General features: G+C 39.7%; 1 protein-coding gene and 1 long non-coding RNA gene across 6 annotated transcripts in view; one reads left to right on the plus strand and one right to left on the minus strand.

The window, feature by feature from the left end:
• The window catches only part of LOC133617888 (flavin-containing monooxygenase 5-like), a 43,346-nt gene extending 24,273 nt beyond the window's left edge, over positions 1–19,073 (minus strand). For 2 of the 4 annotated variants that reach the window (XM_072915104.1, XM_072915103.1), the window contains exons 1-2: positions 4,336–4,415; positions 73–211 (exon numbers count right to left, since the gene is read on the minus strand). In XM_072915104.1, coding sequence (XP_072771205.1) covers positions 73–211; positions 4,336–4,400 — 204 coding nt within the window. In that variant the 5' untranslated portion in view covers positions 4,401–4,415. Of the gene's footprint in view, positions 1–72; positions 212–4,335; positions 4,416–18,952 lie in introns of those variants that run through there. The other 2 variants (XM_072915102.1, XM_061978253.2) reach the window with 2 other exon arrangements.
• The window catches only part of LOC133617890 (uncharacterized), a 109,105-nt gene that overhangs the window by 37,112 nt on the left and 48,244 nt on the right, over positions 1–23,749 (plus strand). The window lies entirely within an intron of this gene.

Below are 23,749 nucleotides of genomic sequence, written 5' to 3' on the forward strand. Positions count from 1 at the left end.
GTATGTTAACTTTGACATCTCAAACAATAACAGACATATTTTTGTGTGTGGTTGAAATGTAAACAAACTTGCTTTGAACTTCCAAAGTCCGCCGAGGTCGTCACTGCTCTCGAAGCAGGTGGGCATCAAGCAGTCGTCCAAACACGTCTTGACGCAGCTCAGACCCGACGGGCCGGCGCCGATCACTGCTACCCTGTGCACCATGGTGGAGCTGCAACAGCCAAAGTCATCCTCAATCATTTGTTGTACAGTATTATCTAACAATAGCTACCGTATTTCCCGGACAGTAGGGCGCACCGGATTATAAGGCGCACTGCCGATGAATGGTCTATTTTCGATCTTGTTTCATACAAAAGGCACAACGGATTATAAGGTGCATTAAAGGAGTCATATTATTATTATTATTTTTTTTAAATGTAAAAGACTTCCTTGTGGTCTACATAACATGTAATGGTGGTTCTTTGGTCAAAATGTTGCATGGATTATGTTTTACAGATCATCTTCAAACCGCTTTCTGACAGTCTCTTCAGGATGCGCCGTTTTGTGGGCGGTCTTATTTACGTGGCTCACCTTCGGCAGCGTCTTCTCCCCGTCATCTTTGTTGTAGCGGTGTAGCGTGCAAGGACGGGAGTGGAAGAAGTGTCTAAAGATGGAGCTAACTGTTTAAATGACATTTAGACTTTATAACGGAGCAGCATCTCCTCATTTGCCGTAAATGTGTGTGAAAACCTGTCCGACCGGAACTCTCTAATAACTAAAGTTCCTTGGGTGGATAATGTAAACTCACTACACCGGTATGTTTTAGCGCTGTCATGGCGAGTTTACTGACAGATATAAGTAAGACTTTACACTACTTTATATTAGAAATGGCAACCGCGGAGCATGAATGTCCCATAACAAAGAAGAAGCTTATCGACTACGGTGTCCGCACGGACAACAAAGGCGGATGCGCGCAACTTTTTCAGGATTTATGCCGATCCCAAATACAGATCAGCATGTACCAGAAGGTAAGAAAAGTTGCTTTTGAATAATATTGCGAAACAAAACGCCAGATGCCTTACCTTATACACACACACCATAATAATACTCGTATGTTGAAGCACAGTACAATCCATCAAGCGGTGCGGCTTCATAGCTTACTAAAGTTGTACTAAAACATTTTGATAGATTTTTGAGTGCCGTGTGTAATATTCTAAATTTTCAATGGAACTTATAAAATGTTGGTGTTGTTTACTTCAGTCATATTGCAGCCTACACGTATCTCTTATGTGTGACTGCCATTATATTGCAGTCTATACGTATCTCTTATGTTTGACTGTCATCTACTGCAGTGTTTTTCAACCACTGTGCCGCGGCACACTAGTGTGCCGTGAGATACCGTCAGGTGTGCCATGGGAGATTATCTAATTTCACCTATTTGGGTTAAAATATTTTTGCAAACCAGTAATTATAGTCTGCAAATGATGTGTTGTTGTTGAGTGTCGGTGCTGTCTAGAGCTCGGCAAAGTAACCGTGTAATACTCTTCCATATCAGTAGGTGGCAGCAGGTAACTAATTGCTTTGTAGATGTCAGAAACAGCGGGAGGCAGTGTGAAGGTAAAAAGGTGTCTAATGCTTAAACCAAAAATAAACAAAAGGTGAGTGTCCCTAAGAAAAGGCAGTGGAACTTAAGGAAGGCTATGCAGAACGAAACTAAAACTGAACTGGCTACAAAGTAAACAAACACAGAATGCTGGACGACAGCAAAAACTTACTGTGGAGCAAAGACGGCGTCCACAATGTACATCTGAACATGACGTGACAATCAACAATGTCCCCACAAAGAAGGATAAAAACAACTGAAATATTATTGATTGCTAAAACAAACTAGATGCGGGAAATATCGCTCAAAGAAAGACATGAAACTGCTACAGGAAAATACCAAAAAAAGAGAAAAAAAACACCAAAATAAGAGCGCAAGACAAGAAGTAAAACAGTACACACAGGAAAACAGCAAAAAAGTCCAAATAAATCAGGGTGTGATGTGACAGTACACCTACTTTGAGACAAGAGCTATAGTGATGCATGCTTGGTTATGGTTTAAAGTCATATCCAACAATTGCGACGACGACTTTTACTGTCAACTGAGTTTAGTTTTTTAATGATTTCTGCTGGTGGTGTGCGTCCGCATTTTTTTCAACGGAAAAAATGTGCCTTGGCTCAAAAAAGGTTGAAAAAAAACTGATCTACTGGTCACGCTTATTACACCATGTACCAAATAAAATAGTTTTGAGGTCAAAACCACAATTATTCCTTACATTAGGCGTACTGTCAAGTTTTGATTAAAAAAATAAAAAATAAAGATTTTATGTGTGCCTTATAGTCCGGAAAATACGGTACTTCTCATTTTCAAGAACAGAATGCATTTTTTATACTTGTTTAACCAAACTTGAGTTTAATTTGATGCATGTTTGTCCTTAGAGTATGCACATTCATTAGACATATTTTTTGTGTGCACAATTTAAATATATGATCTTGGCACATTTCCGACAGTAATACATTAGTTTACCAGCCCAACATAAAAACGGTGCTTATATTCTTATTAGTGAAAGAGAAGGAAGGGGGTAGGAATATATTTGCGGTAAGATTTTATATGAAGCGCTCTGTTTATTAATTGACATTTTACATGCGCTTCTTCACCCTATTTTTTTGTTGCTGTATTTTTGGTCCAATATGGCTCTTTCAACATTTTGGGTTGCGGACCCCTGGCATATGACTGACGGTTGATTGAAATATGACTTATTCATGAAAAAACATAAACAAAAGCCCTCTCTCTATCTGCAAGAATACTCTCACGATACTGGCAAAAGACCCAAAACTAAATATTTTTATATCATCTTGTTTTTTTTGTTAGTTTTGCAAAATTACATTAAAAGCGTTGTTTGCAACATTTACACAGATGCCTAGGGGGTGCTTACTTTTCAAAGTCATGTACACAGTACATATCGCCTCTCCCTCTTACGACTTTTATGACTGTAAACAAGTCTCAAACAGATCCTTTAGGGTTGTAAAGGTTTTTAAAAATTTTTTTTTATGGTCTAGCTATATAAACATTCCATTTCTAATCAAAAATTCCCATTTTGCAGAAATGCATTTACCACAATCGGAACTGAAAATGAGTTTTTTTTTAATGCATTATAATATTACTTAGAAAAAAAATTATAAGAATAAAGTATTAATTTTGTGAGAAAATGTCTTACAGTTACACCAAAAACACAGTTAATGTTATCACATTAAAATAAGTGTCATGAGAATTACACTTTTTTTTATATGGGATTTTACTCGCAATATTACAAAATGGAAAAAAAAGCAAATATGGTGTTATGGAATTGTTTTTATCTTGATTAAAAATAGATATTTTAATAAAGTATATAGAATATTGCATATATTGCAATATTCCCCAAAAAACGACACTACATTGAAAATAGAGTACTAAAATAAAAATTCCTTATTACAATAAAAAATCAGCAAATGTTGTCACATTTAATTCAACATTATGAGAATTTTCGTTTACAGTAATAAATTGGTCAAATTACCATTAAAAAGCAAATCTTTTGTAACCGAAATGTAATGATATTGATCCAGAATATATGGTACGTAACAAACAAAACATTGATAAAACGTAGATTATACATACCGTATTTTCTGGACCGTATCGACTACGGCATCGTTAGGACTACAGTGGCGGACCTGCGCACATTTTCAGGGCTTATGCAGATCTTAAATAGCACATCAGCAGGTACCAGAAGGTAAGAAAAGTTAGTTTTGCATAATATTGTGGAACAAAACACCAGATAATGTCTGCTAATGGGTGCCATTCTGCGGTCCTTATACACACACCATAGTAGTACCGGTACTCGTATCTCTGACTACGGTAGCCGTAATGGGCCGACAATCCATCAAGCGGTGCGGCTTCAAAGTCATACTAAAACATTTTGACAGATTTTTGAGTGTAATTATTCTCAATGGAACATTTAAAGTTGTGGTGTTGTTTACTGGCGTCATATTGCAGTCTACACGTATCTCTTATGTGTACTGGTCGCACTTATCATTACACCATGTCCCAAATAAAATTGCTTCGAGGTCTGTAAGCACAAGCAGAATTATTCCGTACATTGGGCGCACCGGGTTATGAAGCGCACCGAATTCAGCGAGTTTTCTCGTCGTTTGAATGTCTTGTGCCTGCTGGGAGTACTCTCATACACGCAAACACACACACACACTGGCAGGTTGTAACATAGCATGACGTTCACAGGTACATTCTTGCCTTTTACACCAAGTAACACCTGTACTTACATGCTGACAACGCCAGCTGTGATGTGACCGATCGCTCCAGGTCGCCATTTTTGCAGCAAATTCATGTGCGGCTTAGTGGTGTGATGTTGGCAAACGAGTCCTGTATCTTGAACAATCCTTAATAGTCAACCTTAAGAAGCCTTGCATAGTTGGTATCTATTCAAACTCGTTCAGCCACTTTGCAGGGGCGGAGCTTCCATTGGGGGCGGTATAGCTCGGTCGGTAGAGTGGCCGTGCCAGCAACTTGAGGGTTCCAGGTTCGATCCCCGCTTCTGCCATCCTAGTCACTGCCGTTGTGTCCTTGGGCAAGACACTTTACCCACCCAGTGCCACCCACACTGGTTTAAATGTAACTTAGATAATGGGTTTCACTATGTAAAGCGCTTTGAGTCACTAGAGAAAAAGTGCTATATAAATACAATTCACTTCACTTCATTGGCTGTTGACGATGTCTGTCAAGCAGTTGCTACCCTCTCTTCTGTCATTCAAAAATAAAACACTATTTGTTTTTAATTATGAGAAAAGTGGATGTTTAAAACAAAAGGGGGCTTTTAATTTGAAGTTTTACAAACAGGATGCAGGTAAGACACTCCCACGGAGTTGGCTTACAATTTGAGATGGAAATGTCGGAGCCTCGGGTTATTAACAGGGCGAGCAAATGAAGTCACGCATTTTCTTTACTTTTCACACGTCCCGCAAATTGAGACGTTGTCCCGCATTGCTCTTAGTCGGTCTCTCGTTTTGTAAATGCGTGTTTTGGTAAGTAATTTGGCGGGTATCAGGTGGAAGGCACCGTGTGTGTGTGTGTGTGTGTGTGTGTGTGTGTGTGTGTGTGTGTGTGTGTGTGTGTGTGTGTGTGTGTGTGTGTGTGTGTGTGTGTGTGTGTGTGTGTGTGTGTGTGTGTGTGTGTGTGTGTGTGTGTGTGTGTGTGTGTGTGTGTGTGTGTGTGTGTGTGTGTGTGTGTGTGTGTGTGTGTGTGTGTGTGTGTGTGTGTGTGTGTGTGTGTGTGTGTGTGTGTGTGTGTGTGTGTGTGTGTGTGTGTGTGTGTGTGTGTGTGTGTGTGTGTGTGTGTGTGTGTGTGTGTGTGTGTGTGTGTGTGTGTGTGTGTGTGTGTGTGTGTGTGTGTGTGTGTGTGTGTGTGTGTGTGTGTGTGTGTGTGTGTGTGTGTGTGTGTGTGTGTGTGTGTGTGTGTGTGTGTGTGTGTGTGTGTGTGTGTGTGTGTGTGTGTGTGTGTGTGTGTGTGTGTGTGTGTGTGTGTGTGTGTGTGTGTGTGTGTGTGTGTGTGTGTGTGTGTGTGTGTGTGTGTGTGTGTGTGTGTGTGTGTGTGTGTGTGTGTGTGTGTGTGCGTGCGTGCGTGCGTGCGTGCGTGCGTGCGTGCGGAGAAAGCAGGGAGGGGCGGCCTGTTTTGTCAAAATTATGAGCTAAAAAGTCGAAATTATGGGATCAACATTGTGAAATAAGACTAAATTATGTGACCAAAAATTCGTAACTATGAAATAAAAAGTAAGTTAAAATGATGAGATAAAAAAGTCATAATTATCAGACAAACAATTATAATTAGGAGATGAAAAGTCATAATTATGAGATCAAAATTATGAAATAAGACTCAATTATGTGACCAAAAATTTGTAACTATGAAATAAAAAGTAATTAAGTTAAAATTACGAGATAAAAGTCATAATTATCAGACAATTATAATTAGGAGATGAAAAGTCATAATTATGAGATCAAAATAATGAAATGAGACAATAAAAAGTCATTAAGTTAAGTAAATTAAGAAATAAAAAGCAGAAATAATTAGATAAAGTTGAAATTGAGATAAAAAAAAAGGCATAATTGTGAGATAAAAAGTGCACATTATGAGAAAAGAGTCATAATTATGAGACCAAAAATGTGTAACTGTGAAATAAAAAGTCATTAAGTTAAAAATAATGACAGTTATTGTACGAAAGCCTATTGTGTGCCGTTAACCAGTTCTGTAATGTTCCTGTGTCTTTTAAGTTGATAGGTCAATCTTTGACGTCATTTCCCCTTTAAAGCACGTCTTTGTCAGAATAGCCGGTTTCAATCAATGGTGGCAGCCAGCCTTGTGTGCGTTGACGACTAAATGTAAGTTTTGTCACATACTGTTACAGCATTTGAACTGAATGTCGTGCCTTGCTACTTCTGCAAATGTTTGGTGCGTCGTATGCTAAGTTCAGTTGTTTTTGGGTCAATTGAGAGATAATTAGTCTCGTTGACGGCGTTTACATTCACGTGTAGTTTATTTAACGTCATTGCAACTGCGATGGCGGAGTTTGGCCTTTAGATGGCGACAGAGACCACATAATCGCCATTTATACCTTTGAAGCTTAGAAACTTGTTTGAAGTTAATGCATCGTTAAATAAAGTTAAAAGTTAAAGTACCAATGATTGTCACACACACACTAGGTGTGGCGAGATTATTCTCTGCATTTGACCCATCACCCTTGATCACCCCCTGGGAGGTGAGGGGAGCAGTGGGCAGCAGCGGTGGCCGCGCCCGGGAATCATTTTGGTGATTTAACCCCCAATTCCAACCCTTGATGCTGAGTGCCAAGCAGGGAGGTAATGGGTCCCATTTTTATAGTCTTTGGTATGACTCGGCCGGGGTTTCAACTCACAACCTACCGATCTCAGGGCGGACACTCTAACCACTAGGCCACTGAGTAGTATATATGTTGTTATGCATACCTTTATATTATATAATGTTATATTATGTATGCATATACATGTATATTGCTGCATATTAATGAGTATATAATTAGATTGTAATTTTTCCTCTTTTCTCTATTTGTTTAGACCACACACACACACAAAACCACACACATTCACATCTACCTTTCAGCAATAAAGATGATTGAAGGATTCTCTGGCCGGAATCTGTCCATCGTGTCCCAACTCTAAAAGAACCACTATCCCTTCCTTACAGTTATATTTAGGAAATGAAAAGTCAAAATTATGGGGTAAATCATAATTATGAGATCAAAGTTATGAAATAAGACTCAATTATGAGACCCAAAAGGGACAAGCGGTAGAAAATGGATGGATGGATGGATGAGACCAAAATTTCGTAACTATGAAATAAAAAGTCATTAAGTTAAATAAATTAAGAAATATAAAGCAGAAATTATGAGATAAAGTTGACATTGAGATAAAAAAAAAAGGCATAGTTATGAGATAAAAAGTCCAAATTATGACAAGAGTCATAATTATGGGATAAAAAATTCATAACTATGAAATAAAAAGTCACTAAGTTAAAATTACGAGATAAAAAAGTCATAATTATCAGACAAACGTTATGATAATGAGATGAAAAGTCAAAATTATGGGATACATTATAATTATGAGGTAAAAAGCAGAAATTATGAGATAAGAAAGTTGAAAGTGAGATTTAAAAAAGGGATAGTTGTGGGATGAAAAGTCCAAATTATGAGAAAAGAGTCGTAATTATGAGATAAAAAAATGCATACCTATGAAATAAAAAATCATTAAGTTAAAATTACGAGATTAAAAAAAGTAATAATTATGAGACAAACTGTTATAACTATGAGATGAAAAGTCTAAATTATGGGATACATTAAAACAATGAGATACAAAGCAGAAATTATGACATAAAGTTGAAATTGAGATTTAAAAAAAGGCTTAATTATGAGATAAAAAGTCCACATTATGAGAAAAGTCATAATTATGAGACCAAAAATGTGTAACTATGAAATAAAAAGGCATTAAGTTAAAAATTGAAATTGAGATTTAAAAAAAGGCTTAATTAAGAGATAAAAAGTCCACATTATGAGAAAAGTCATAATTATGAGACCAAAAATGTGTATCTATGAAATAAAAAGTCCATCCATCCATCCATCCATCCATCTTCTTCCGCTTATCCGAGGTCGGGTCGCGGGGGCAGCAGCCTAAGCAGGGAAGCCCAGACTTCCCTCTCCCCAGCCACTTCGTCCAGCTCCTCCCGGTGGATCCCGAGGCGTTCCCAGGCCAGCCGGGAGACATAGTCTTCCCAACGTGTCCTGGGTCTTCCCCGTGGCCTCCTACCGGTCGGACGTGCCCGAAACACCTCCCGAGGGAGGCGTTCGGGTGGCATCCTGACCAGATGCCCGAACCACCTCATCTGGCTCCTCTCGATATGGAGGAGCAGCGGCTTTACTTTGAGCTCCCCCCGGATGGCAGAGCTTCTCACCCTATCTCTAAGGGAGAGCCCCGCCACCCGGCGGAGGAAACTCATTTCGGCCGCTTGTACCCGTGATCTTGTCCTTTCGGTCATGACCCAAAGCTCATGACCATAGGTGAGGATGGGAACGTAGATCGACCGGTAAATCGAGAGCTTTGCCTTCTGGCTCAGCTCCTTCTTCACCACAACGGATCGATACAGCGTCCGCATTACTGAAGATGCCGCACCGATCCGCCTGTCGATCTCACGATCCACTCTTCCCTCACTCGTGAACAAGACTCCGAGGTACTTGAACTCCTCCACTTGGGGCAAGATCTCCTCCCCAACCCGGAGATGGCACTCCACCCTTTTCCGGGCGAGAACCATGGACTCGGATTTGGAGGTGCTGATTCTCATCCCAGTCGCTTCACACTCGGCTGCGAACCGATCCAGTGAGAGCTGAAGATCTTGGCCAGATGAAGCCATCAGGACCACATCATCTGCAAAAAGCAGAGACCTAATCCTGCAGCCACCAAACCAGATACCCTCAACGCCCTGACTGCGCCTAGAAATTCTGTCCATAAAGGTTATGAACAGAATCGGTGACAAAGGGCAGCCCTGGCGGAGTCCAACCCTCACTGGAAACGTGTCCGACTTACTGCCGGCAATGCGGACCAAGCTCTGACACCGATTATACAGGGAGCGAACCGCCACAATAAGACAGTCCGTTACCCCATACTCTCTGAGCACTCCCCACAGGACTTCCCGGGGTACACGGTCGAATGCCTTCTCCAAGTCCACAAAGCACATGTAGACTGGTTGGGCAAACTCCCATGCACCCTCAAGGACCCTGCCGAGAGTATAGAGCTGGTCCACAGTTCCACGACCAGGACGAAAACCACACTGTTCCTCCTGAATCCGAGGTTCGACTATCCGGCGTAGCCTCCTCTCCAGTACACCTGAATAGACCTTACCGGGAAGGCTGAGGAGTGTGATCCCACGATAGTTGGAACACACCCTCCGGTTCCCCTTCTTAAAGAGAGGAACCACCACCCCGGTCTGCCAATCCAGAGGTACCGCCCCCGATGTCCACGCGATGTTGCAGAGTCTTGTCAACCAAGACAGCCCCACAACATCCAGAGCCTTAAGGAACTCCGGGCGGATCTCATCCACCCCCGGGGCCTTGCCACCGAAGAGCTTTTTAACTACCTCGGCAACCTCAGCCCCAGAAATAGGAGAGCCCACCACAGATTCCCCAGGCCCTGCTTCCTCATAGGAAGACGTGCTGGTAGGATTGAGGAGGTCTTCGAAGTATTCTCTCCACCGATCCACAACATCCGCAGTCGAGGTCAACAGAGCACCATCCCCACCATACACGGTGTTGACACTGCACTGCTTCCCCTTCCTGAGGCGGCGGATGGTGGTCCAGAATTGCTTCGAAGCCGTCCGGAAGTCTTTTTCCATGGCCTCACCGAACTCCTCCCATGTCCGAGTTTTTGCCTCCGCGACCGCTGAAGCCGCACACCGCTTGGCCTGTCGGTACCTGTCTGCTGCGTCAGGAGTCCCATGAGCCAAAAGAACCCGATAGGACTCCTTCTTCAGCTTGACGGCATCCCTCACCGCCGGTGTCCACCAACGGGTTCTAGGATTACCGCCACGACAGGCACCAACTACCCTGCGGCCACAGCTCCAATCGGCCGCCCCGACAACAGAGGTACGGAACATCGTCCACTCGGACTCAATGTCCAGCGCCTCCCTCGTGACATGTTCAAAGTTCTTCCGGAGGTGGGAATTGAAACTCTCTCTGACAGGAGACTCTGCTAGACGTTCCCAGCAAACCCTCACAATGCGTTTGGGCCTGCCAGGTCTGTCCGGCATCCTCCCCCACCATCGCAGCCAACTCACCACCAGGTGGTGATCGGTAGAAAGCTCCGCCCCTCTCTTCACCCGAGTGTCCAAAACATGAGGCCGCAAATCCGATGACACAACTACAAAGTCGATCATGGAACTGCGGCCTAGGGTGTCCTGGTGCCAAGTGCACATATGGACACCCTTATGTTTGAACATGGTGTTTGTTATTGACAATCCGTGACGAGCACAAAAGTCCAATAACAAAACACCACTCGGGTTCAGATCCGGGCGGCCATTCTTCCCAATCACGCCTCTCCAGGTTTCACTGTCGTTGCCAACATGAGCGTTGAAGTCCCCCAGTAGAACGAGGGAATCACCCGGGGGAGCACTCTCCAGTACTCCCTCGAGTGAATCCAAAAAGGGTGGGTAATCTGAACTGCCGTTGGGCGCGTAAGCGCAAACAACAGTCAGGACCCGTCCCCCCACCCGAAGGCGGAGGGAGGCTACCCTCTCGTCCACCGGGTTGAACTCCAACGTGCAGGCTTTGAGCCGAGGGGAAACAAGAATTGCCACCCCAGCCCGTCGCCTCTCATTGCTGGCAACGCCAGAGTGGAAGAGAGTCCAGCCCCTGTCAAGAGAACTGGTTCCAGAGCCCTTGCTGTGCGTCGAAGTGAGTCCGACTATATCTAGCCGGAACTTCTCCACCTCACGCACTAGCTCAGGCTCCTTCCCCCCCAGCGAGGTGACGTTCCACGTCCCAAGAGCTAGCTTCTGTAGCCGAGGATCGGACCGCCAAGTGCCCTGCCTTCGGCTTCCGCCCAGCTCACATCGCACCCGACCTCTATGACCCCTGCTATGGGTGGTGAGCCCATTGGAGGGGGGACCCACGTTGCCTCTTCGGGCTGTGCCCGGCCGGGCCCCATGGGGACAGGCCCGGCCACCAGGCGCTCGCCATCGTGCCACACCTCCGGGCCTGGCTCCAGAGGAGGGCCCCGGTGACCCGCGTCCGGGCGAGGGAAATCTGGGTTCCTTGTTCGTGTTCTTCATAGAGGTCTTCGAGCTGCTCTTTGTCTGATCCCTCACCTAGGACCAGTTTGCCTTGGGAGACCCTACCAGGGGGCATAGAAGCCCCCGGACAACATAGCTCCTAGGATCATTGGGACACGCAAACTCCTCTACCACGTTAAGGTGGCAGCTCAGAGAGGAGGAAATAAAAAGTCATTAAGTTAAAAATAATGACACAAACAGTTGTATTTAGGAGATGAAAAGTCAACATTATGGGATAAGTCATAATTATGAGATCAAAATTATGAAATAAGATTTAATTATGAGACCAACAATTCGTAACTATGAAATAAAAAGTCATTAAGTTAAGTAAATTAAGAAATAAAAAGCAGAAATAATTAGATAAAGTTGAAATTGAGATAAAAAAAAGGCATAATTATGAGATAAAAAGTCCAAATAATGACAAGAGTCATAATTATGAGATCAAAAGTTAATAACTATGAAATAAAAAGTCATTAAGTTAAAATTACGGGATTAAAAAAAGTCATAATTATCAGACAAACGTTATGATAATGAGATGAAAAGTCAAAATTATGGGATACATTATAATTATGAGGTAAAAAGCAGAAATTATGAGATAAGTTGAAATTGAGATTTAAAAAAGGCATAATTGTGAGATGAAAAGTCCAAATTATGAGAAGAGTCGTAATTATGAGATAAAAAATGCATACCTATGAAATAAAAAATCATTAAGTTAAAATTACGAGATAAAAAAGTAATAATTATGAGACAAACTGTTATAACTATGAGATGAAAAGTCTAAATTATGGGATACATTATAACAATGAGATACAAAGCAGAAATTATGACATAAAGTGGAAATTGAGATTGAAAAAAAAGGCTTAATTATGAGATAAAAAGTCCACATCATGAGAAAAGTCATAATTATGAGACCAAAAATGTGTAACTATGAAATAAAAAGTCGTTAAGTTAAAAATAATGACACAAACAGTTGTATTTAGGAGATGAAAAGTCAACATTATGGGATAAGTCATAATTATGAGATCAAAATTATGAAATAAGATTTAATTATGAGACCAACAATTTGTAACTATGAAATAAAAAGTCATTAAGTTAAGTAAATTAAGAAATAAAAAGCAGAAATAATTAGATAAAGTTGAAATTGAGATAAAAAAAAGGCATAATTATGAGATAAAAAGTCCAAATAATGACAAGAGTCATAATTATGAGATCAAAAGTTAATAACTATGAAATAAAAAGTCATTAAGTTAAAATTAGGGGATTAAAAAAAGTCATAATTATCAGACAAACGGTTATGATGATGAGATGAAATGTCAAAATTATGGGATACATTATAATTATGAGGTAAAAAGCAGAAATTATGAGATAAAAAAGTTGAAATTGAGATTTAAAAAAGGCATAATTATGAGATGAAAAGTCCAAATTATGCGAAGAGTCGTAATTATGAGATAAAAAAATCATAACTATGATATAAAAAGTAATTAAGTTAAAATTATGAGATAAAAAAGTAATAATTATGAGACAAACAGTTATAATTATGAGATGAAAAGTCAAAATTATGGGATCAATTATAATTATGAGATACAAAGGCTTAATTATGAGATAAAAAGTCCAAATTATGACAAGTCATAATTATGAGATAAAAAATTCACAACTATTAAATAAAAAGTAAATTACGAGCTAAAAAAGTCATAATTATGAGACAGTTATAATTATGAGATGAAAAGTCAAAATTATTGGATGAATTTTAAGTATGAGATAAAAAGCAGAAATTATGAGATAAGAAAGTTGAAATTGCAATAGAAAAAAGGCATAATTATGAATTAAAAAGTCAAAATTAAGAGAAGATTGTTGATTATGAGGTCAAAAATTCATAACAATTAAATACAAATTTGTTAAGTTAAAATTACGAGATGAAAAAGTAATAATTATGAGACAGTTATAATTATGAGATGAAAAGTCAAAATTATGGGATACATTATAATGAGATACAAAGCAGAAATTATGACATAAGAAAGTTGAAATTGACATATAAAAAATGGGCATAATTATGAGATAAAAAGTCGAAATTATGAGAAGTCATAATTATGAGATCAAAAATTAATAACTATGAAATAAAAAGTCATTAAGATAAAATTACGAGATAAAAAAGTCATTATGAGACAAACAGTTATAATTATGAGATGAAAAGTCAAAATTATGGGATAAATTATGAGATAAAAAGCAGAAATTATGAGATAAGAAAGTTGAAATTGCGTTAAAAAAAAGCATAATTATGAGGAAAAAAAGTCAAAATTATGAGAAAAGAGTAATAATTATGAGATCAAAAATTCGTATCTATGAAATTAAGTCATTAAGTTAAAATTACGAGATAAAAAAGTCATAATTATGAGACAGTTATAATTATGAGATAAAGTAAAAATTATGGGATAAATTATAGTTATGAAATAAATAGCAGAAATTATGAGATAAGAAAGTTGAAATTGAGATTAAAAAAAGGCATCATTTTCAACTGCTCGTCAACAGACAAGCTTTTCAAGCAGACATTGAAGCAAATTATTCTGTAAAATTGCCAGAGCCAAAATATTTGTCCGCTTCCTTCTTAATTATCTACGCGTAATAGTTTGGTTCAAGAAATGTTGACTTTGATTGCACAAAATCCTTGGAATTGCCACAAATGCACCAGTACTGAGACCGACTTTAGTTAAAGGCATTTTTACTTCTGTAAACACCGCAGTGCGTGCGATGTCATGACGTCATGTCCGCATGCGGGTCAGATTTCATTCACATTAGAAATAAAACATTTTTTTGTAATGTGATCGACCCCTAAAAAGATGGGATTTGACAAAAAAAATCAGAATTGGAATACAACGTAGCCTTGGAGTCTTTTCAGTCATATGTGTACGTGCTCTCGTAATGTAATCAAGCTGGCGTTGTTATTTGGGCTAATAGGCTAACACGTTTACGGGTGTCTTTATTGGTATTATTAACTTACAACAGCATTCTTTTTGTATTGTTTCAGTTTCACAAATTCCTCTGTAAATTCACCAAAACGTCACCGTGGCATTATGGAGTCTGTTTAGCTGATTGGAGAGCTAGCTTCCGCAGCTAGTCGGTCCACGACGATGACTTCTGTTTTGTTTGATCAGCCGTTTTACTGCTGTGTGACAGACACCGTTTGGAAACAAATAAGGTATGTAAATTAACATTTAAAAAATACTTCTGTGTAAATAACTAATTTCACAATGTATATAACTGCGGCTTAAAGTTTGGTGCGGATAATATATGGAAAAATATGTATTCCGTCTAAATTTAGTAGGTGCGGCTTATATCCCGGTGCGCGCTATAGTCCGGAAAATACAGTAATTGTGATGTTTGGAGTTTAACCTGCTATAATGCAGTTTTATATCAGTACAATTTCTATCAAGACCCTTTTAAAATTCAGCTGAAATATTTAAACCTGGAAAATGATATCTGCGATGTTTATTTTAACAAACAAAGTTTTTATCTGCACAAAAAAGTGTCTTTTAGGTTCAATCTCTGTATTGACATTCCACACTGTTAAAGGGGAACATTATCACAATTTCAGAAGGGTTAAAACCATTAAATATCAGTTCCCAGTGGCTTACTTTATTTTTCGAAGTTTTTTTCAAAATTTTACCCATCCCTAAAAAAGCTTCAAAGTGCCTGATTTTAACCATTTTAACACAGTGATGCCAATACAAACAAACATGGCGGATAGAACAGCAAGGTATAGCGACTTTAGCTCGGATTCAGACTCGGATTTCAGCGGTTTAAGCAATTCAACAGATTACGCATGTATTGAAACGGATGGTTGTAGTGTGGAGGCAGGTAGCGAAAACGAAATTGAAGAAGAAACTGAAGCCATTGAGCCATATCGGTTTGAACCGTATGCAAGCGAAACTGACGAAAACGACACGACAGCCAGCGACACGAGAGAAAGCGAGGACGAATTCGGCGATCGCCTTCTAACCAACGATTGGTATGTGTTTGTTTGGCATTAAAGGAAACTAACAACTATGAACTAGGTTTACAGCATATGAAATACATTTGGCAACAACATGCACTTTGAGAGTGCAGACAGCCCAGTTTTCATCAATTAATATATTCTGTAGACATACCCTCATCCGCTCTCTTTTCCTGAAAGCTGATCTGTCCAGTCCAGTTGGAAATGCATCTGCTTTGAGTGTCGCAGGATATCCACACATTCTTGCCATCTCTGTCGTAGCATAGCTTTCGTCGGTAAAGTGTGCGGAACAAACGTCCAATTTCTTGCCACTTTCGCATCTTTGGGCCACTGGTGCAACTTGAATCCGTCCCTGTTCGTGTTGTTACACCCTCCGACAACACACCGACGAGGCATGATGTCTCCAAGGTATGGAAAACAGTTGAAAAAACGGAAAATAACAGAGCTGATTTGACTCGGTGTTTGTAATGTGTTTGAGAAAATGGCGGATTGCTTCCCGATGTGACGTCACAACGTGACGTCATCGCTCCGAGAGCGAATAATAGAAAGGCGTTTAATTCGCCAAAATTCACCCATTTAGAGTTCGGAAATCGGGTAAAAAAATATATGGTCTTTTTTCTGCAACATCAAGGTATATATTGACGCTTACATAGGTCTGGTTATAATGTTCCCCTTTATGGTCAAAAACTGACTCAAGAGAATCCATATTCATTTTCAAACTCGTTCACTTTATAGACTTTTCTCCAACAGGAGAAGCAGTTTTGTGAGTTATAACAGAACTGTGTATGAAAGTTTCATGTATTTTGAACATTTGTATTTGTTTCCCATGAACAGCATTTTCTATAAAGACATCTTTTTTCCTGTATTAATCAATGAGCGGTCATAATTAGCACCTATTAGTCTACATATAGAAGAAGGCACTTACTTTTGTTTTTGTCGTTTTTAGGTGGTCTCCCTAATTCAGACCTGGGCAAATTAAGGCCCTGGGGCCACATGCTAAGGCCCGTTAAGCTTTTCAATCTGACCCGCCGGACATTCACAAACAATTTTTTTAGATGTTTTAGATGGAAAGTGTAGCTGCCATTATGATGTGCAGTCATGTTTTCTAATGACCGTAAGTCTTGAATTATACAAAGTATTTCAATGGTTGGAATCGGCGCTTTTGCATTATATACTAGTTAATATGGTGATCTAATGAGTTACTATGGTAATCTAATTAGTTACTATGGTAATCTAAGTCACAGTAGCTCAGACGAGGCACCAAGCAGTGTGGGTGGGGAGCGTTTCCACAGAGTGTCAGCCTGAAATGCAGGGACAGACGCGGAAGGAGAGTTCAACAACAAAATTGTAAAGCTTAGTGATATATCAGATTGAAGGTGTTTTTTTTGTTTTTTTTACCCTTCGCGTTCATATTTCGCTGTTTGTTGCATTTTTGTTGCGTTTCGCTTGATTGTAAAATATTTCGATCAAGAGGGGGTGTGACATTCATATTTTGTCAATATTCAGTGTTTTATCATTCATAGTTAATATTGTACAAACCCCGTTTCTATATGAGTTGGGAAATTGTGTTAGATGTAAATATAAACGGAACACAATGATTTGCAAATCCTTTTCAACCCATATTCACTTGAATATGCTACAAAGACAACATATTTGATGTTCAAACTGATAAACATTTTTTTTTTTTTGCAAATAATCATTAACTTTAAAATTTGATGCCAGCAACATGTGCCAAAGAAGTTGGGAAAGGTGGCAATAAATACTGATAAAGTTGAGGAATGCTCATCAAACACTTATTTGGAACATCCCACAGGTGAACAGGCAAATTGGGAACAGGTGGGTGCCATGATTGGGTATAAAAGTAGATTCCATGAAATGCTCAGTCATTCACAAACAAGGATGGGGCGAGGGTCACCACTTTGTCAACAAATGTGTGAGCAAATTGTTGAACAGTTTAAGAAAAAAACTTTCTCAACCAGCTATTGCAAGGAATTTAGGGATTTCACCATCTACGGTCCGTAATATCATCAAAGGGTTCAGAGAATCTCTAGAAATCACTGCACATAAGCAGCTAAGCCTGTGACCTTCAATCCCTCAGGCTGTACTGCATCAACAAGCGACATCAGTGTGTAAAGGATATCACCACATGAGCTCAGGAACATTTCAGAAACCCACTGTCAGTAACTACAGTTGGTCGCTACATCTGTAAGTGCAAGTTAAAACTCTCCTATGCAAGGCGAAAACCGTTTATCAACAACACCCAGAAACGCCGTCGGCTTCGCTGGGCCTGAGCTCATCTAAGATGGACTGATACAAAGTGGTAAAGTGTTCTGTGGTCTGACGAATCCACATTTCAAATTGTTTTTGGAAACTGTGGACGTCGTGTCCTCCGGACCAAAGAGGAAAAGAACCATCCGGATTGTTATAGGGGCAAAGTGTAAAAGCCAGCATCTGTGATGGTATGGGGGTGTATTAGTGCCCAAGACATGGATAACTTACACATCTGTGAAGGCACCATTAATGCTGAAAGGTACATACAGGTTTTGGAGCAACATATGTTGCCATCCAAGCAACGTTACCATGGACGCCCCTGCTTATTTCAGCAAGATAATGCCAAGCCACGTGTTACAACAGCGTGGCTTCATAGTAAAAGAGTGCGGGTACTAGATTGGCCTGCCTGTAGTCCAGACCTGTCTTCCATTGAAAATGTCTGGCGCATTATGAAGCCTAAAATACCACAGCGGAGACCCACGGACTGTTGAACAACTTAAGCTGTACATCAAGCAAGAATGGGAAAGAATTCCACCTGAGAAGCTTAAAAAATGTGTCTCCTCAGTTCCCACACGTTTACTGAGTGTTGTTAAAAGGAAAGGCCATGTAACACAGTGGTGAACATGCCCTTTCCCAACTACTTTGGCACATGTTGCAGCCATGAAATTCTAAGTTAATTATTATTTGCAAAAAAAAAAAAAAAAGTTTATGAGTTTGAACATCAAATATCTTGTCTTTGTAGTGCATTCAATTGAATATGGGTTGAAAAGGATTTGCAAATCATTGTATTCTGTTTATATTTACATCTAACACAATTTCCCAACTCCTATGGAAACAGGGTTTGTAAATCCCACATTCTTTATTTTCATGTACATTCTGGGTGTCTCATTCAGTAAAAAAATGTAAAATTCCATTCAGTTTTTAGCATTCAATCAGGCATTAATGTGAGGTTTTGTTAGTGTTCCTAAAAATAGGACCCAAGCACACATACTGTACAGCAGATTTTCACAGCTTGTGTGTGTGTCGTTCCCTAGACACATTTTTTTCCACTAAATTTGGCCCCCAAGTCAAAACAATTCATTGGTTGTGCCCCCCACCTCAAAATAGTCTGAGTCCGCCCCTGTCAGCCAGTCATATCAGTTCATAGCGCATTTCACGCTGTTTAGATTCTAGAACCGGCATTAGTCACTGACAGCCCTTTAAGCTCTATTAAAATATGCATGCAGTTCGTGCCTCTAAGACGCACCGATACTCAAAGTTTGTGTGTGCAGGGTGTTTACCTTCACGCGCTTGCAACACCAAGTGTGTTCCTGCAGGATCAAACAAACAGAGAAGTTCCAAGCTCCTAAAAAATGTTGGTCAAATACTTATAGGATCCTCTTTTTTTTATAGTATAACAAGATGATCTCCACCTCCTCCAAAACACACTTGATCCATGTTCATGATTCACTTATATGGGAAGACAGTCGATACAATGAGCAGCCAGCTACACGCACAAACAGTAGTAGAACATTCTGAGAATAAATAACCATGTTGCATAACTATGACAAAAGGCAAACTTCTTACCGTAGTTACCAGCACCGTTAAGACAGTCAAGACTTTGATGACACTTGATTAGGAGCACCTGCACCTTCAATGATGACATAAGAAATAACTTATAATGAACATATAGAATAGATACTTCAATATGTTGTACAACACAAGCAATGCCGTAAACTGCTGAGTCAGCAAGACTCAAGTACCGCAGACGGGACTTTTAACACTGGCAACAGGAGGTTGCCTACAGCCACAGATGTTGACGCCAATGTTCTTTCAAGGTTCAAGGTTCAAGGTTCAAGGTTCAACTTTATTGTCCCCGCGGGGAAATTTGTCTTGGGCACAGTGCATCATTGCTTTCTTAACATACACAAAAACAACAGAACAAAAACACGAGCACAGACACAACCACAACCAGACAACTAACATTTAAACATCAGAACATGGAGCTTGATAGACATAGGTGGCACTTTGATGTAGGCATAAAATCTACAGTATGGAGATAAAGATAAAGTACCAGTGTGCATTGCACTAGAGCTCATGGATAAAGTGCTGTGTGCTAAAGTGCTTAGTTCTAAAATGCTATGTGCTAAAAAAGTGCTAACCTATGTATTAACATTCTATTGCACATTGTTGGTCAGCTTAATGGAGGCTGGGACAAATGATAATTTAAGGCAGTTAGATTTGCATAGTGGGACCCGGAGTCTTCTCCCTGATGGCAGGGTTCCATATTCAGGGAAGAGTGGGTGTCGTGAGTTGGAAATAATTTTCTTAGCTTTTTTCCTAACTGCCTGCTCATAGATGCTCTGTATAGGCTCTTTGACCCAATTAGAGACCTCAGCAGTTATTTGATTTTGTAGACCACACATTATTCTTATTGTTAAACATAATTCCATGTGTAATGTAGAAATGGGTTTATATTAATTGTTATAGTTAAACATAATTCAATATGTAATGAAAAACATATGAATAATAATAATTCAATGTGTAATATGATTGTAAATAATATAATTTCAATGTGTATATCATTTCAGTGTGTAATGAAGTATTGCATTTATGTTAAAAGGTTTTAAAAAGTGATCAAATGTTTTTTTCAAAAGTTTACAAAGTGTATTAGAATTGCTTTAAAAGTGTTAAGAGTATTTTTTTTTAAAGTTTGAAGTCTTCAAAATGTGTTAGTTTTTAGAAAGTTAAAAAAATTGCTTAAGTGTTTAAAAGGTGTTTTAAAAGCATTTTAAAGGGTTTAAAAACATTTAGAAAATGTCTGTAGTGGATAGAAAAAGTGTTAAACGGTTGAATTTTTTTTTTTCAAAAATACTTTAAAAAAGTTATAATAATTCAATCTGTAATGAAATAATTATAAATAATATTTCAATTAGGGCTGGGCGATATATCGATATACTCGATATATCGCGGGTTTGTCTCTGTGCGATATAGAAAATGACTATCGTGATATTCGAGTATACGTTCTCACGCAGTTGCTTGTAGCTGCGGGGCATTACACTGCATGCGTTTCTCACTCTTTCCTGTCTCTCCTTCTCACAAAGACTTAAAACAAGCGCACCTTCTTATATACGTCACATACTGTCACGTGAGCAACGTCACACGCTCCCAGGCAGGTAGCGACATGGTAACGTTAGCTGTGATGCTAACAGCTAACGGTGTGGTTTGAGTGGTAATACGAGAGAAAGAAAGTGCGAATCTGGTAACAAATGGAAGAATAATTAATTCCCAAGAAAAACAGCACGGGGTCCATCGTCTGACGGTGGTTTGGCTTCAAGCGGGAATATGTCTTTACATGTCAACTTCTCCGTTCGGTGCCACACCAACTAAATGCCGAAGCAACTATTTCCACATCAACATCGTAGGACATATACTATTTGATATGCAGCTCATTTTTATGTGACACTTACTGAAATATCTTGTGTGTCATCATGCACAAAAGTGCACTTATGGCTTGTTTTAAAATGTCTCTGACAATCTTTCACTTTCTGTTTTGAAATGACAAGAATGTTTGTGCCACTGCTTAATAACTGTTTAATAACTACAGTTTTTGCTAAATTGACTTAGTTGTGATTTCCCTCTCTGCATGAAAGTTTAAAAGTAGCATATATTAATGCAGTATGAAGAAGAATGTTTTAATGTAAACATATAGAATCATCATACTGATGTGATTATATGTATCAAGTGTTCATTCAAGGCTAAGGCAAAATATCGAGAAATATATCGTGTATCGCGAAATGGCCTAAAAATATCGAGATATTAAAAAAAGGCCATATCGCCCAGCCCTAATTTCAATGTGTAATGAAGTATTGCAATGATGTTAAAGGCTATTAAAAATTTATAAAATGTTTTTTTTTAACAGTTTACAAAGTGTATTACAATTGCTTTAAAGGTGTTAGGGTATTTAAAAAAAGTTTGTGAAGTTTAAAAATGTATTATAGGGTGTTTAGAAAGTTTTAAAAAATGCTTAAGTGTTTAAATGGCGTATAAAAATCATTTTAATGGGTTTAAAAACATTTTTGAACATTTCTGTAGTGGATAGAAAAAAGTGTTAAATGGTTGACAAAATGTTTTTCAAAAATGCTTAAAAAAAAGTTAAATACCTAAATCGTTTTTAAACAATGATTGAAAATTGTTAAGATGTTTTTAAACAGTGTTCTAGAATTGCTTAAAACGTGTCAAAACTTGTTTTAAAAATGTTTTAAAGCTTTAAAAAGTATAAAAACAATGTGCTTAAGTGTTTAAAAAGTATAAAATAAAGTGTTTAAAGTGTGTACAGTCTTAAAGTTAAAGTCACACACCCACACTAGGTGTGGCAAAGTTATTCTCCGCATTTGACCCATCCCCTTGATCACCCACTGGGAGGTGAAGGGGAGCAGTGGTGGCCGCGCCCGGGAATCATTTTTGGTGATTTAACCCCCAATTCCAACCCTGAGTGCCAAGCAGGGAGGTAATGGGTCCCATTTTTATAGTCTTTGGTATGACTCGGCCGGGGTTTGAACTCACTACCTACCGATCTCAGGGTGGACACTCTAACCACTAGGTCACTGACTAGGTCTAGTGGTTAAGATACTTTAAGACCAGTCAGTAGCAATGGGGCAGGGTGGCATTCACGAAAGCGCGCCTCAAGGATTAGGGAGAAAACAAAGTTTCATATGTATTGGTGCGCAAATAGTCACAGTCAAAAACTGTTGTATATCTTTTATTATTGAATGTATCAAATGTGATGAATATTTAATGGACCACAATGGAAACAAGCCTTTTGGCTTTTTGTCTAGGATGACTTCAGAACTCCCAGGGGGAAAGGGGGTTCTTAGCGCTTGGTGCGCTCGTGCCACCTCATGTGGCTGTGAAGACCAATTGCTGATCCACACATTTTTCCACACGTGGGGCAGGTGTGTGTTGGACTTGGTTGTGTAGTTCTTTCAGCCCACTCATACCGTTGTGTGCGTTTCTATGCGTGTCGCAGGGTTGTCTTCTCCTCCAAATGGGAGACACCTGAGAGGCAGGAGGAGCGCCAGAGGTCTCGGTCTGATGCAATACCTTCCAGGTTTGAAGGGGGAATGTTGCAAATCTTGAGGAGCACCTTCATGTGGTCCTTAAAGCGCTTACGTTGCCCTACTGCATGCATACCTCTATCTGGATTGGAGTTTGCCGTAGAGGACCTGTCCTGGAACACAGGATCACATGACATAGCCAGCGTAGTTGTCTGCGTGCCAAAAGCACCTCTACGCTGGATGAGTTGGTACGCTCGTAGAGCTCCGAGTGGGTCATGTGGTGCTTCCATGTGATGCCCAGGATACTTTTGAGGCAGCGGATGTGAAATGCCTCCAGCGATTTGATGTGTCGTCTGTATGGTGTCCAAGCTTCAGAGTCATACAGTAGTGTGGACACACATACTGACTGGTACACTGCTGCCTTGGTTGCTGTCTTCAGGATCTTATTGATGAATGGATCTTAGGCGACCAAATGCGGCGTAGGCAAGGTTGATGCGGGCTTGGATGTCTGCGTCAACATTACACCTGTCAGAAAAGGATACCGTTTCCACAGAGGTATTGTCAATGTAGAAGACCGGTGTTGGACAATTTGTGTCTTCTTGATGTTGATCTGAAGACCGACAACTCTGTAGGTGGCAGCTACCACATTGAGGGCATTCGGAAGGGAGTCGGTGGTGAGAGCAATCAGCGTGCAGTCATCGACATACTGCAGTTCACAGACCTGAAGGGCAGTAGTCTTGGTGGTTGCCTGGAGAAACTAATGCCGACTCCATCCATGTTCTTCAGATGCTTGTGGGAAATGATGGTGACTGCGGTAAGGAATATGTTGAAAATAACCGGGGCTAAGGCGCATCCTTGTTTCACTCCAATCTTGACATCGGAGGGGTCGGACAGTTCACCAAATTCGAACCCTGGCTTGCATGCCATCATGAAACTGTTGGAGAATCATTAGAAATTTGGATGGGACTCCACACCGGCTGGATATGCTCCAGAGAAGCTTTCGGTCTACTGTGTCGAAAGCCTTCGACAGATCGATAAAAG

Source organism: Nerophis lumbriciformis, linkage group LG18, assembly GCF_033978685.3.
Source record: "Nerophis lumbriciformis linkage group LG18, RoL_Nlum_v2.1, whole genome shotgun sequence".
Taxonomy (NCBI): domain Eukaryota; kingdom Metazoa; phylum Chordata; class Actinopteri; order Syngnathiformes; family Syngnathidae; genus Nerophis; species Nerophis lumbriciformis.